The sequence below is a fragment of the Lepidochelys kempii genome, chromosome 8 (genome assembly GCF_965140265.1).
Source record: "Lepidochelys kempii isolate rLepKem1 chromosome 8, rLepKem1.hap2, whole genome shotgun sequence".
NCBI classification, from domain to species: domain Eukaryota; kingdom Metazoa; phylum Chordata; order Testudines; family Cheloniidae; genus Lepidochelys; species Lepidochelys kempii.
Genome location: NC_133263.1, coordinates 105,845,443 through 105,859,149, shown reverse-complemented (window position 1 = coordinate 105,859,149; position 13,707 = coordinate 105,845,443). Strand labels below are relative to the sequence as shown.

Genomic DNA, 13,707 nt, shown 5'->3' with positions numbered 1-13,707 from the left:
CTCACCCCTTCTGAGGCCCACAGAGGGGTACGGGCGGGTGTCGTGGGGTTGCGGAGGTTTGTAGCCTGAGGAGGAAACACCTTCCTCCATCCCTTCTCATTTCATAACACCCAGCCATCTGCCAAATCAAGGCAGATTAAAGCCGGCCAAATTCAATTTCTCCCCACTGCCACTGCAGCGCAGCATCTGGGGCTAAAGTGTCCCCGACAAAGCGAACATGACAGCCACATTGCTTTTTTGTCACATCTAGTACCATGTTGATCTTCTGAAAGTCTCATAAAAACGTATTGATGTCTCCCATATTGCTGTGATTGGGAAGAAAGGAGAGTGTGTGTGCGGGCCCGCCTATGCACGCGCGTCTGTATGCACGTGTATATTAATGTTTCTGAAGTAGATCTGATTTGATATGTCTTGTTCTATTGTCAGCAGCTGTTTAGCGAGGCTTTTTAATACTTTCTGGCTGCCGATCACTCATCCTTAGCCTGGAATGCAGGCTTGCATACAAATTTTGTTATTAAACACAATTCCATTCCCCCCACCCCCAACCTCCGCCTCCACCCGCTAACCTCCTCCCTCCACCCACCCATCCATCCATCCATCCATCATCTCCCCGGGGCTATGGAGAGGTGGAAGCCAGCCGCCCCGCCACAATGTACTTACAAGTGCAGGCATCGGGTTGGCAACATATTTCAAGATCCTTTTGCCTGCTGCAGGTGCTTTGCATTGACAAATCGAATCATGGGGAAATAATTTATTTCCTAATGCTGTTTGCAGCGTGTTAGCAGGAGAATTTACATGAGAGAGATTACTTTAATAACCAAAAAATTACAGTGCGGGCCTCCCCACCATGTCGGCTTTGATATGTAATTGTTTCAAGTTTAACCTGTCTGGAGGGGGGAAGTGTTATTAAATCTGCGGCATCTCACACCAGGGAGGAGCAGGCGGGGAGGAGGGCCCTGACAGCGATCTCATTCCCCGCTGAGAGGGAGCCGCTAAATGGGAAACAAGCGGAATTAACAAATGACTCCAGCCAGTGGCAGGACTGCCGCCTCCTCGGCACTGGTTGGAAGAGGGAGAGTTTTCTACGTCTCCTTGTTAGCAGTTAATCTCGCTCGCTTTCTCTTGGTCTGCTCTCCCTCGAGCCCACTCCCGCGCGGCGCTGAGCACCCTCAGTTCCTTTCAGAAGGCAATGGGCACCTCGCATGATCGGGCCCCTCGGCGCTGTGGCAGCGGTCACAGAGAGAGGTGGGCAGCAGCAGCAGGGGGGAGGAATGGATTTCACTTTGCAAAATCTCATCAGCTGGATTTGGGTTTTGCGAAGCCAGGACTGGCTCCACTCTAGGCCCCATTTGATCCAAACCTTTCCAGTTTGGGAGCGTTTGGTTAAACTGCCCCATCTCGGATCAGAACCAAGATCCCTGTCCCCTGGTATTTAACCTCCTTTAGTTCCCCTGCACAACCCCACTCCCTACCCCTGTCCCTTGCTGTCATGCGGTGGCCAGGACGCTCACTCTCTTCTTTTCTCTCTTGGCAGTAAGAACTCCATACTGAAGGATTCCATGGCACCTGGCACCCCCAAGGTAAGTGAGGAAAAGCGTCATCTGTTGTCAAGCTCCCTGAAAGTGACCTGATTCACACCGGCTCCCCCTCACATACACATGTCACTCCCCATCCCACGTGGTGAGGTTCACACACCAGTCCCCGGGATACTGGGTGTCTCTTGAGTGGGGTCGTCTGTTGTGATGCTCCCCCAGAGGTGAAATGCTGTTTAGTTTCTGGGCTCATTTTCAAGCATCAGTCTAACCGGGGGAGCAGGGGGGCAGCTGCTCCTACTTGGCCAGCTGCCAGGAGATTGCCTGCTGCTCCGGAGTGGCTGGTTCCCAGCGCAAGCTGGGCCACTCCTCTTTGCGCCAGTGGGACCATGCAACCGAAGAGCGGACAGGTCACCGGGACCCCACGTTCTGTCTCGTGACAGCATGATTGTGCTCCCTGAGCTCACAGCACAGAGCCATGCGCTGGAGTTAGTGGCTGTAAAGCTGGGAGTCAGAACATCCTGGGGAAATGAAAGAGACCAGGAAGAAGAGCCACCGCTCCATATTGAAATGGTGCCAAGATACTGTAGACTCCTTCCTCCTTCCCTCCCTTGGCAGTGACCTGCCCCACCGGCCCAGCACAGAGTTCTGAGAGCCACGTCTATCACCCACGAAACGCCACAGCAGCATCTCTGTTACTGTTATTGCTCCAGGGAAGAGGGCCCAACAAGTCCCTAGACAGATGGCTACATCTCCAGGAAATCTGCAGGAGCCACTCTGCAGTGCTCTTCCCCTTTTAATGGATTAGGAAACGGAGGCAAAGGGAAGTCTAGTGACTTGCCCAAGGTCACAGAGATTAAGGGGCGGGGCAGGGGCAGATCCGACTGCCAGGCTGCCAAGCTCAATCCACTAGGCAGCGGAGGCTCCGTTGTGCAGTTGGACAATTCAGCAAGATTGGAACCCAGAGCTGAAAAGGTCTTTGTTGGGTTTTAGCCGTGCCCTGTGCACTGTTCAACATTTAAATACACTTGTTTCTGTGTAATCGGGTAAGACAATCACATTGAACAGGGTGTCGGAGCTCCTGGGCCCGACTTTGTCATTAACCAGCACTGTGACATTAAGGAGTCATTTCTCTTCTCTGCCACTTCAGTTTATCCATCACACACCCACACGAGATGTTACCTTCCAGATCCTCCAACAATTTCCCAAGACCTCCAGGAAAAGAGATCATAATACTACTTAGTAGCTTGATAGCACTTCGCATCTTCAAAACACATTCCTCCAGTAGAAGTTACTGAATCTCACAGGCCTGTGTCACAGCCCGCATTTTACACGTGGGACAATTGATGAACAGGGAGGGTAAGTGACTTGCCTGAGGTCAAAAGTAAGTCAGTGACACAGCCAGGACTAGAACTCAGGAGTTCCTAGCTTGCGTGTTGAGAGTGAGACATGGCTGTCGCAGCATCTCTCAGCTAAGTCAGGTCCTGATATTTCTGATGTGAAAAACAAGCATTGAAAAATCCCCAAGGTGTGTTTGAAAACCAAGAATCTTTGAGGCTGTCTTTTGACATCACAAAGGAGCAGGTGAAATAAAAGGACCTGTGCGTTGCAGGGTCCCCTCTCACAGGTCATCAAGTCTGAATGCTGATAACTCAGCCGTCCCCACTGCAGAGTCCAAGATGGAGAGGGAGGGCTAGAGAGACAGATTAGCTGTTTGGAGGTAAATACACCGAGTCAGTGACAGACACCAGATAAAGAAGAAGGGTCCATCTCTCGGGAGGGCTGGGCTTTTGAAGTTTCTATTGACAAAGAATCCCATTTGCCTTGAGAGAGGGGATTAAACTGGGACTGGAGAGTCATTCTATGTAAAAGAGATCAGTCGCCTCCTGTCACCACATGGATCTTTTCCCTTTGCCCCTCACGTCCAGGCCTAAGAACATTAACTTCAAGAAGCCTTGGGAGTGGGGGGAGAGAGGGTGAAATCCGGAAATCTTTCATTCCCCTCTCAGAAAGCCTGAAAGCTCCTTGGCCCTGGAGGATTCATTATTTCTAGGTGGCTTTTGCTGGGAGACAAGTCTTGTGTGGGGTGGAAAGGCACAGCGCTCTCGGCTTCATGGTAGCTTGGTATTAAAGGCCCCTTTGTAATGGTGCTGGAGTGGAGCAGGAGGCGGTTCGGGGATGAAGCGGCTCCGTCTCTTTGTGGCTGGCTGAGTTATTGTTTTCCTGGCCCGGTGCACCCTGTCAGACCACGACGTGCATGCCGCAGGAGCGCAGTCTGACACACCTGTGTCGCAGGGAGTAAGGTCAGTGGGCCAGGTCCAAGCTGTGAGGAGCACTGTGCAACGTAACAGGATCACAGCCCCGGGGGGGGGGGGGGGCAGTGCCAGGCCTTTTCGAAGTGTCCGCACTCGGGCGTGTGATGATCCAATAACACAGAGATGAGGGATGGATTCAATGTTAGTCTGACTCACTTAGCAACAATCTTCCCCCTCGGCCAGAAATCTTGGATGTATGTCCTGCCGTGGGCTCCTATGCCGTGCTGGGGCCTGGCCGGGGGGCTGTTACAGCAATGGAGGGGCCAGGCTTGGAATGAGATGGTAAACCAGGGTCCCCTCTGCTGTGCACATTTGAGAATGTGTAGGAAATATAACCCCGGTGTCCTGGCTGCCGGTCACTTTCTCCATAAAAGAGGGTCTCACCCAAGGCCATGTATGAGCTATTGGTGGACATGGATTGGATGTGCATTACTTACACAGTGATTGGCATCAGACCTGCAGCTTCGGAAAGTGCTGTGGGATCTCTGAGTAGGCCGTCGAGAACCAGAGTTGATTCTCTCCTGTCCTGAGGCAGGTGGGCCAGGGACCGACCTGTCATGACTGGCGGGGGTGTGTTGTTTTAACTCCAGACCTTCTCCAAGAGTCTGTTGTTTATTCAGAACTCTTTTGTGTGCTTCCTTCTCACCCTGCACTCCCCCAGAATTGCCCCACTCCCCCGGCAAAGACTTAGCCTGGAAATAAAATCCCTGATGTAAACACGTGTTTTCATTCACTGGCTCCCTGCCCCTTAAGAGCTGTCACTCACTGCACTGGGTCAATTTTCATGGCAACATGTCAAAGAAAATCCAATCACTCAACATAGTATGTGATGAATCCAAGATTATTATATCGGATTCTTCTATTATTGGAGCTGGCAGAGACAGTGACGGCCGGGCTAGGGCTCCGAGAGCAGGGCTGCAGGCAGCAAATTCACTCTCCCTCCCCACCATTCAGCTGCAGCAAAGGGCAGTGTTGAGAACCAGATTGTTCTTCGCAGCTCACATTCCCTGTTTTCCTTCTATGAGAGACCAGGCTGGTCTATCAGCAAGTGCTGCCCTGTAGGTAACCGCCTGGACAAGCGACTGGGGGGCAGTTTTCTACCAAGCCTGTGGCTGCTGCTCAGACTAGACCAGCAGGTGAGGGAAGGGGGGCTTGACAGTAGCAGCTGCTGCTGCTTAGCCTCTGGCGGTGGCGGCTCCTTCAGCGGAGCCCCAAACAGCTGTTTCTGTTTCAGAGCAGATCTTCCCTGACACATGCCTACAGGCTCCATGCCTATAGGAGCTCTTCACTGTCCTGGTCTCCTCCTTTCTGCTCCCAGGCGCTGTTCCTGGTCCTGAATCGATGCCGTTTCGGCCCCTGCTGGCCTTGGTTCTGCTGCTCTCCCTCAAGCCCACCCTGCCCGTGATGTCCCTTGATGTCTTGTTCCCAGAGCTCTCAGCGCTCTCAGATGGAGCCACCTGCTGAGTCTGTCTGGGCCAGGAAAAGGACTTGCTGATGCTGGGCTGCCTTGTAAGTCTCCTCTGCAGGCAGATATGAAGCCCCCTCCGCCCCTCATCTGCTCTGCATCTGAGGACAGATCTTCCTCAGGAGCAGGGGGCTTTGAGGTGTCCCCCAGCGCCCCACACCCTGACTCCCTGGTGACACAGCAGCACGAGGTCATAGGTTCTTACCAGGTTTCTCCTCCCGAGGGGCAGTTTTTCTGGGTGAGTTGTCCCAAGAAAAGGGAGGAGAGTTTGGCTGGAGGAAACGTCTTTGAAGAGGGGATATTGCAGCGGTGGGGGAACGGACCCATTGGACCCAGAGGAAGGGAGGGAGGTGGTTCTCACTGGCCCCGTATTAGAGGCCAGAACGTTTCAGGGTGCTGCTCCGGCTCCACAGGCCTAGGAATTTGTGCTCTTAGCCCCATCCCTTTGCTGGAGGTGACTGGTGGCCCTTTCCTCCCACCAGTTCTGGGGCAACACTGCCGGCCTCAGAGGAAGCAGCTGACCCTCCTGACCATGAGGAGCACAGCGTCCTTCATGAGGGAGGAGTGAGCCGGGGGGGGTGGGAAGGTGACACAGAGAAGGAGCAGGAGGAGGAAGGCCCTTCATAGTCTCTCTGGGGACTAGCTTCTGTGCAGCTTGGTTGCTTAGCACCCATCCCAATGGGGCGCCGAAGGAGCTTCCTAGCACTACCCTAATAGAAATGGTAATTAGGCTAATAACAGGCAAAATATACTCTGGGTCCGCCGGCATGTGTACCCCATTAGCTGCTTCCTCACCTGTGCCCCCCAGATTCGGTGCTGCTCCCTTTTCCAAGTGCTGCCTTGAGCAACGAGAAAGGAGATACTGAGCCCCCGAAGTCCACACGCATGTGAGCTGTGGATGGGCTGGTTTTCAGCCAATAATCGACTAGTTGCTCCTTTTGATCACAAATTGCCTGCAAATAGATTACGATTCTCTTGATTTGTGTTCCTGATTTTTGACCTTTTCCCCCATTTGTAATTCTCCAGTGAATCCTCTCTGTGACTAGTTCCTTCCTGGGGAAGGGATTGTCCGTGGGCAGTTCGCTCTGAGTATTTGATATCCAAAACTCAACTCTGTGTTTGTTAGTTTTTATTGGGAACATAAGTCACACGGTATTACTGCTGTTCCTTGTTTGGATGAGCGTAACTCTGTGGACCAGGTTGCTGATGTGAGTCCCGATGAAAGAACTGCTTTTTACACAATGCATATTTCACCTATGGGACTCACTGCCACAGGATATCATGTAGGTCAAGAGCTTTTAATAGGATTCAAAAAGGGATTAGATATTTATATGGATAATGAGACCATCAGCAGGGACAGGTAAATAGAAATTATCTAACCTTTCTGGATTCAGGGTATTAACAAATGTCTAAATGATGGGGGCTAGAAAGAAACATTCCCTATAGGCTCATCATTCCATAGTTGCTCCCTAGGGTTTTCTTGCACCTTCCTCTGGAGCAGCTGGTCCTGACCACTGAAGGAGACTGGGCTGATCTGTTCTGTGAGTTCGCAATTTATTTCCTGGCAGCATTTTCTAATATTCACTTTAAAGTTACTCTTTACATGAATGTTCCACCTGTAAACCGGCTGTCATTGCAACCTGACAGCAAAGAAGAAGGACTAGAAGCAACTTCCATTTCTTATTCCAAAGAATGTTTGTGGCTGATTTGTTTAGGTCTATGCCCAGCTTCAGTGAGGGTCCAGCACAGAGACCCCTGGCTGCGCTGGGAACTCATCTACAATGCCAGATTTCTTTGATTTCCCCACCCCCCACCTCCCCGTTTTTTTACAGCCTTCTAGAGCAGGTTGAAAAAGAGTTACTGCACCTATTGGGAAATCTGACCGCTAAAGCCCTCCAAGGAAAAAGAGCTTTGAAGGCAGGCAAGATGTGAAGCCTTAAACCTTGACAAAAATCTGTTTTAAACCCTTCCCAGCTGCCTCCCTCCAAATGGGATGGCAAGCACAGCCAAAGATCTCCTCTGGAGCACGGTCTAGTGGTAGGAACAAGTGACTGGGGTCAGGACTCCTGTGTTCTTAGTCTGAACTCTGCCATGTCACTGACTCACTGGGGGAAGTCATTTAACAGAGCTGGGCCACATCTTCCCCAGCTGCGGCACTGGTTTATGAAGAACGCTTCAAAGCGAAATCTGTATGTCATGACTACGCCCTGGCTCAGGTGTGATGGTTCCTATACCGTCACTGCATTGCACATTTCACTCACAACGCCACCGCACAGCCAAGATGCCAGCCTTGCCCCTCTGCTGAAGACAATAGGAGTTTTTCCCCTTGGCTTTCCTGGCAGCAGGATCAGGCCTGTAAGAAAGTTTCTAGATATTGTGACCATATTTCCTAAAGTAGAAATGGGGTGGCTGGGGCTCACCAGAGCCACACCCCTGTGGATGGGGCTGGGGCCGAGTACTCAAGCCCTGTGCTGCCCACGGCTGGGGCTGGGGCTGACCCCCCCCCCTCGCCCAACCTCCACACTTCCTGCCGCTGGGGCTGACCCCTTGGAGATCCACGCCAGCTGGGGCTGCGGCTGGGGCTGTCCCTGAGCCCCACTGCCCGGCACCTCGCATTGCTGCCCCTGCAACGTTCCTCCATACCCGCACCCGACTCTTTTGGTAAATTGGGCATTTGTTTGTTTTCTCTTGCCAGCTAATCAGCTGGGAAGAGCAAATGGGACAAACGCCCCTTTTTGTAAAAAGAAGGCGGGACGGCCGGGACAGAGCTTAGAAACAGGACTGTCCCGGCCAGGATGGGTGTATGGTCACCCTACTTCTAGGACTATTAGCATCTTTGTGTCCAAGATCCTCCAGCACTAACATCCAAAGCAACCTGCAGAGTGGGGGCGGGGGGAGGAAGTGGAGTTGAGGCCTGGTATCAGTCGTTGCTTTCGGGTTACAGTTCCCAAGTGATAACAGCTATTAGCAACACTTCCACTGCTTCCCTGCCACGGTGGGGAGGGCAGGAGACAGCAAACATGTCAAGCTATCACCTCCATGTTAAGTGATAAGTACCTATTTAGACGGCAGAGTTAAGGCTGAACGCATCAAGCAGGAAACACTTTGTGCCAAAATAAAAAAAAGGCCATCGAGATATAGAAAAAGAAGGGCTAGGGTATTTGTTCTGCTGACAGCAGCTCTGATAGATTGTTTAAGAAAAATAGACTCCCTGTGTTTTTCTGGGGCTATCAGAAAGCCAGAGTCCAGCACTTAATAGTCTCAAATGGCTGGCCTTGAAAGGAAGCAGAATGTCAAAGGCATCTGCTAGCCTCTCCCTGTGCTGACACCTGACCCGTCTGCGGCACAGGGAGAAGGTAGTTAAGGGAGGGGGAGGCGACGGTTAGTGTGTGCTGGCAATTTCAATCCATTTCCTTGGTGCGAGGGCTGCATCCTGACAGGAACCAGCTCCCGCTCTCTCCCATACATACACCCCTCCCTCCCTCTCGCAGGGCCAAGAGTCACATGCATGCCAACTGAGGCACATATACACACGCAGCAGGGCCCCAGAGATCTGTTTGCACATGGGTGTGTGTCCACCTGCAGGCACCATGCACTGCTCACGTGCAGCTCTCACAGTTCTGCGTGGTTGCACACCCAGGTATGCCTGTACACAGGAACACATATTTGTGTAAACACACATGCACAGTCACTCACACACGTGCAGGTACACCCATCCTCCCACAGGTGGCATACACATGCACACCAGTCCTTTCACACGCAGACACACCCATGGTCACCCATGGAAGAAGTCACCCCTCCTGGAACTCTGGGAATTCAGCTTTCACTTACACAAACGAAGGGCCTGACCCTCTCATGTAACATGGCTGCTTTGCACAGCTCCCGCAATGTGGGCCTAATGCCAGCCCAGGGAGAGCTCTGCAAGAGTGATGTGCTCACGGCATAGTGCTGAAATTATGGCTGTTACACGACACTCTCTTTCCCCTGCTCCCCATTGCTGGTGTAGCAGGGGTATGGCCAGAACACACTGATGATTGGCTACATTTTGGGCCCTCAGGCAGTGTAAATTAGAGCTCCCCTCAGGCTGCTCTAATTTGGCATGGAGGAGCTGCTGTGCCCACCCTTGCCACAGGATCGGGAGAGCATTGAGTTTTAAACATGGGGGCTTCTGTGCTGATGGCAGTATCATTTTTAATTAATTGAGACCATGCATTTTTTAATTGAAACAAAGCTGCTACAACCTTTCCAGTCACTGCCCCAGAGCTCTGCAGAATTGCACAATCCCTGGAGAGGCCAGGTCCACACACACAGAAGGTGAAATTCACCCGAGGGCAGAGGGCCAGCACATGGTCAAGACACCCTCTGGGACTTACGTGGTACCTAGGCCTTGGGCTCAGCCCTCTGCCCAGGGACTGAATTCCACCTGATGAACACGAACAGATACAGCTGCCATCTCCATGCACACACACACATTCATGTATGCCCACAATCGCACCCATGAAGTCCTGCCCGCGCCCGCTCCACCAAACACACAGCAAACCTCTTCCCACTCCGCCTGGGCGGCGCGTGACCAGACCGTTGGAGGAGGCTAGGCCCCAGCCCCTCCCCTTCTGCCCGAGGCCCCCCACCCATTCCACCCCCTCTCCTGCCAGAGCCCAGAGCACCCCTCGAGCCTCCCACGAGCGCTGGCTCCAGACGCCCCAAGTCCCAGCCATAGGCCGGCCAGCCCCAGCCACAGGGGAAGAGTGGGACCTGGAAGCAGACGGGAGAGGGCCTGGGGGTGGAGCATGAGTGGGGCCACGCCAGGCTTTGTGGGCTCAGCCTCCCCTGGCCTGTCTTACCCACTCACTGCCCACTGCGGGGAAGGCAGAAGAAAGTAAAAGATGGCTCCTGGGAGCCACGCCAGAGACATGGCTGCCCAGACCGGCAGGAGGGGAGGGAGGAGAGGGTGAGCACACGGCTTGGACAAGATTGATGGCCTCGTTGCCATTAAGCAAAAAATTAGCCGATGGCGGCTATCATATTAAAGGGTGAAGAAGCCGTGAATTATTTTCTTAAAGATCTTATCGCTTACAATGATAATTTTACCTTCCAAAAGGCCACTTTTAATGAGGCAAGACAGGCAAAAAGTCATGATTTAATGCCAGATTTTTTTTTTCCCAAACACATTTTACTGCTTTTTTGTCCATGTTTAAAAAGCGCCGGTGACCTTTTTTTATTTAGCTTGCCCCAGGTGTAATGCTGCGGCTGATCCTCTTAGGGTTTATGACCTCTACAGAGAGCGCCGTTGCCCAGCGGAGAGATGATTTAAAGGGGAGGGAGAAATGAGAGGTAATGCTGGTGCTTACACAAGGCCCTTTCTGTGTCTTTCAACGCCCCAGCGGTGGCTTGGCTTGCCGTGGGAAGGTGGGGGGAGCTTGCCCTGAGGCCTTGGCACAGGGAGATGAAGCCTGGTCACACACGATCCAACCAGGCTCTGGATCTGAATTACAGGCCAGTACCTGGGGCATGGGGGCAGGGCTGAGCTCTCCAGTACCCGTTTCCCCAGGAAGAAAGGGAACAATTCAGTGCATAGATGCATTGTCCAAGCAGCAAGGAATCCCGCTGGGAAGTGCATGGGCATATATACCTGCTCTCATCATACGGGAAGGGGAGCGGCTCCAGTTTCTACCGATAGTACAGAGTGCCTCAGAGGCAAGGAATCATTGTAGCCGGGGTGATGGGCAGAGAGCGATGCGGGTGAAATGTGATGTGTTACTGTCCCCGCTGGGAACATCCAGCCTCTCTGGGCCATGTCTGCGTCTCCTTTGCCTGTTTCACATGTACAAACACACCATGGTCATGCCTGCCATAGAGCCGGAGAACTAAGTCAGGCATAGAGGAATCATAGAATCATAGAATATCAGGGTTGGAAGGGACCTCAGGAGGTCATCTAGTCCAACCCCCTGCTCAAAGCAGGACCAATCCCCAATAAATCATCCCAGCCAGGGCTTTGTCAAGCCTGACCTTAAAAACTTCTAAGGAAGGAGATTCCACCACCTCCCTAGGTAACGCATTCCAGTGTTTCACCACCCTCCTAGTGAAAAAGTTTTTCCTAATATCCAACCTAAACCTCCCCCACTGCAACTTGAGACCATTACTCCTTGTCCTGTCCTCTTCTACCACTGAGAATAGTCTAGAACCATCCTCTCTGTAACCACCTCTCAGGTAGTTGAAAGCAGCTATCAAATCCCCTCTCATTCTTCTCTTCTGCAGACTAAACAATCCCAGTTCCCTCAGCCTCTCCTCATAAGTCATGTGTTCCAGACCCCTAATCATTTTTGTTGCCCTTCGCTGGACTCTCTCCAATTTTTCCACATCCTTCCTGTAGTGTGGGGCCCAAAACTGGACACAGTACTCCAGATGAGGCCTCACCAATGTTGAATAGAGGGGAACGATCACGTCCCTTTATCTGCTCGCTATGCCCCTACATATACATCCCAAAATGCCATTGGCCTTCTTGGCAACAAGGGCACACTGCTGACTCATATCCAGCTTCTCATCCACTGTCACCCCTAGGTCCTTTTCCGCAGAACTGCTGCCTAGCCATTCGGTCCCTAGTCTGTAGCGGTGCATTGGGTTCTTCCGTCCTAAGTGCAGGACCCTGCACTTATCCTTATTGAACCTCATCAGATTTCTTTTGGCCCAATCCTCCAATTTGTCTAGGTCCCTCTGTATCCTATCCCTGCCCTCCAGCGTATCAACCACTCCTCCCAGTTTAGTATCATCCGCAAATTTGCTGAGAGTGCAATCCACACCATCCTCCAGATCATTTATGAAGATATTGAACAAAACCGGCCCCAGGACCGGCCCCTGGGGCACTCCACTTGACACCGGCTGCCAACTAGACATGGAGCCATTGATCACTACCCGTTGAGCCCGACAATCTAGCCAACTTTCTACCCACCTTATAGTGCATTCATCCAGCCCGTACTTCTTTAACTTGCTGACAAGAATACTGTGGGAGACCGTGTCAAAAGGAGTCATGCATGAGGGATTAGTTCAGGGATGAGGGGATTGAGCTAGATTTATGCCCCCCCAAAAAGGCAGATTTCTCTCACAAATGATAGTTCTATCTACGCCGTAGCGAGGGAATGCAGTTACAACACAGATCAGGCACTGACAGGATTAAAACACAGTTCATCCGTGTTACCAAAGCAGTGCGCCTGCCATGCAAAAGTCCATGACTGTAGTACGATTCGGGGAGACAGATGAAATGTGACTTGACCCAGGTGGCACTGCAAGACAGAACTGTGTTTGAACTCAGTTGTAGCCAGGTCCTCCCCAGCACTGTAAAATGCAAGCATTGCTCGGGAAAGGCAGATAAAGTAATGAATGGTTCTAGCAATAACGGCAGGATTTCAGTAGTTACAGGAAAACATGGTTTGTGCAATTGGCTGCATACTCTGGGTGCTACTTATGCACAAACATAATGACTTGGTGACTGTGGCAAAACCTGGGTGTTTCTAAAGACAGTTCCGGGGCACAAGCTCCAATCTGGGTAGGTGGTGCTGGGACTTTTCTAATGATTGTTGGTGCTTTGTCAGGCCTCAGATGTGAAGTATCATTTTTACTAGATTCGTTTCCTATCATCTTGAATAGTGAAAAACTCACAAGGAATTTGTGTGAGATTTTAGCCACATCTAAACAAGGCAACAGGCCCCTTCCAGCTCTTGATCTGACCTAGAACCAAACCCGTAAGGATGGACCCAAGGATTTGATTCCTTAGCGTCCTGTTTCACCTCCCTCCTGCCCCGATCCCAGACATTCAAAGGGGTCTAGATTCAGCATTCTGGATTGGGCCTTTCTCTCTTTGTTACTGATCTCCTAACGAATTATGATCGCATCCCCTGCCCTCAGACTCATTGGAATGAATCCGACCCATTGTCTCTGGGCCCCTTGGTGGATCCAGTGATTCTGGTACCTCCAGCCTGGGTGCTGACAGGCTTTTAACATGAGGAGATTCAACTTCAGAGTGCTGGTTGTATTCTCCATGGAAAGCCCGAACCAGAATTTGCATCACAGTCCAGTGGTTTGACCCAAGACATGGAGGACAAGCAATTGCTTCACCTTCCCTAAATGGCTGTCTTGGGTCATCCTGAGGCTGGTCATTCTGGAATGAAATTCCCAGAGGCCAGATGATGGGGATGTCCGAGGGCTGGGGAGAGAGAGCACCAAGGAGCCTTTTCCCCCATGGAGCAGCCACAGTCCTGCGCCCTGAGCACAAAGTCTAGGGCAGCGTTAGCACCACTAACCACTGCAGGGGGGGGGCAGGTTACAATTCTGCCCCCTCCATACTAGCTGGGCTAGAGGGGCAGGCAAGAGCTCTGCCTGCAGAGGGCGGATGCCCCTGGGG

General features: G+C 52.0%; 1 protein-coding gene across 1 annotated transcript in view; it reads left to right on the top strand.

Moving 5' to 3' along the window:
- The window catches only part of RNF220 (ring finger protein 220), a 330,305-nt gene that overhangs the window by 228,766 nt on the left and 87,832 nt on the right, over positions 1 to 13,707 (top strand). Inside the window, exon 5 of the mRNA XM_073357946.1 lies at positions 1,535 to 1,580. Coding sequence (XP_073214047.1) covers positions 1,535 to 1,580 — 46 coding nt within the window. The remainder of the gene's footprint in view (positions 1 to 1,534; positions 1,581 to 13,707) is intronic.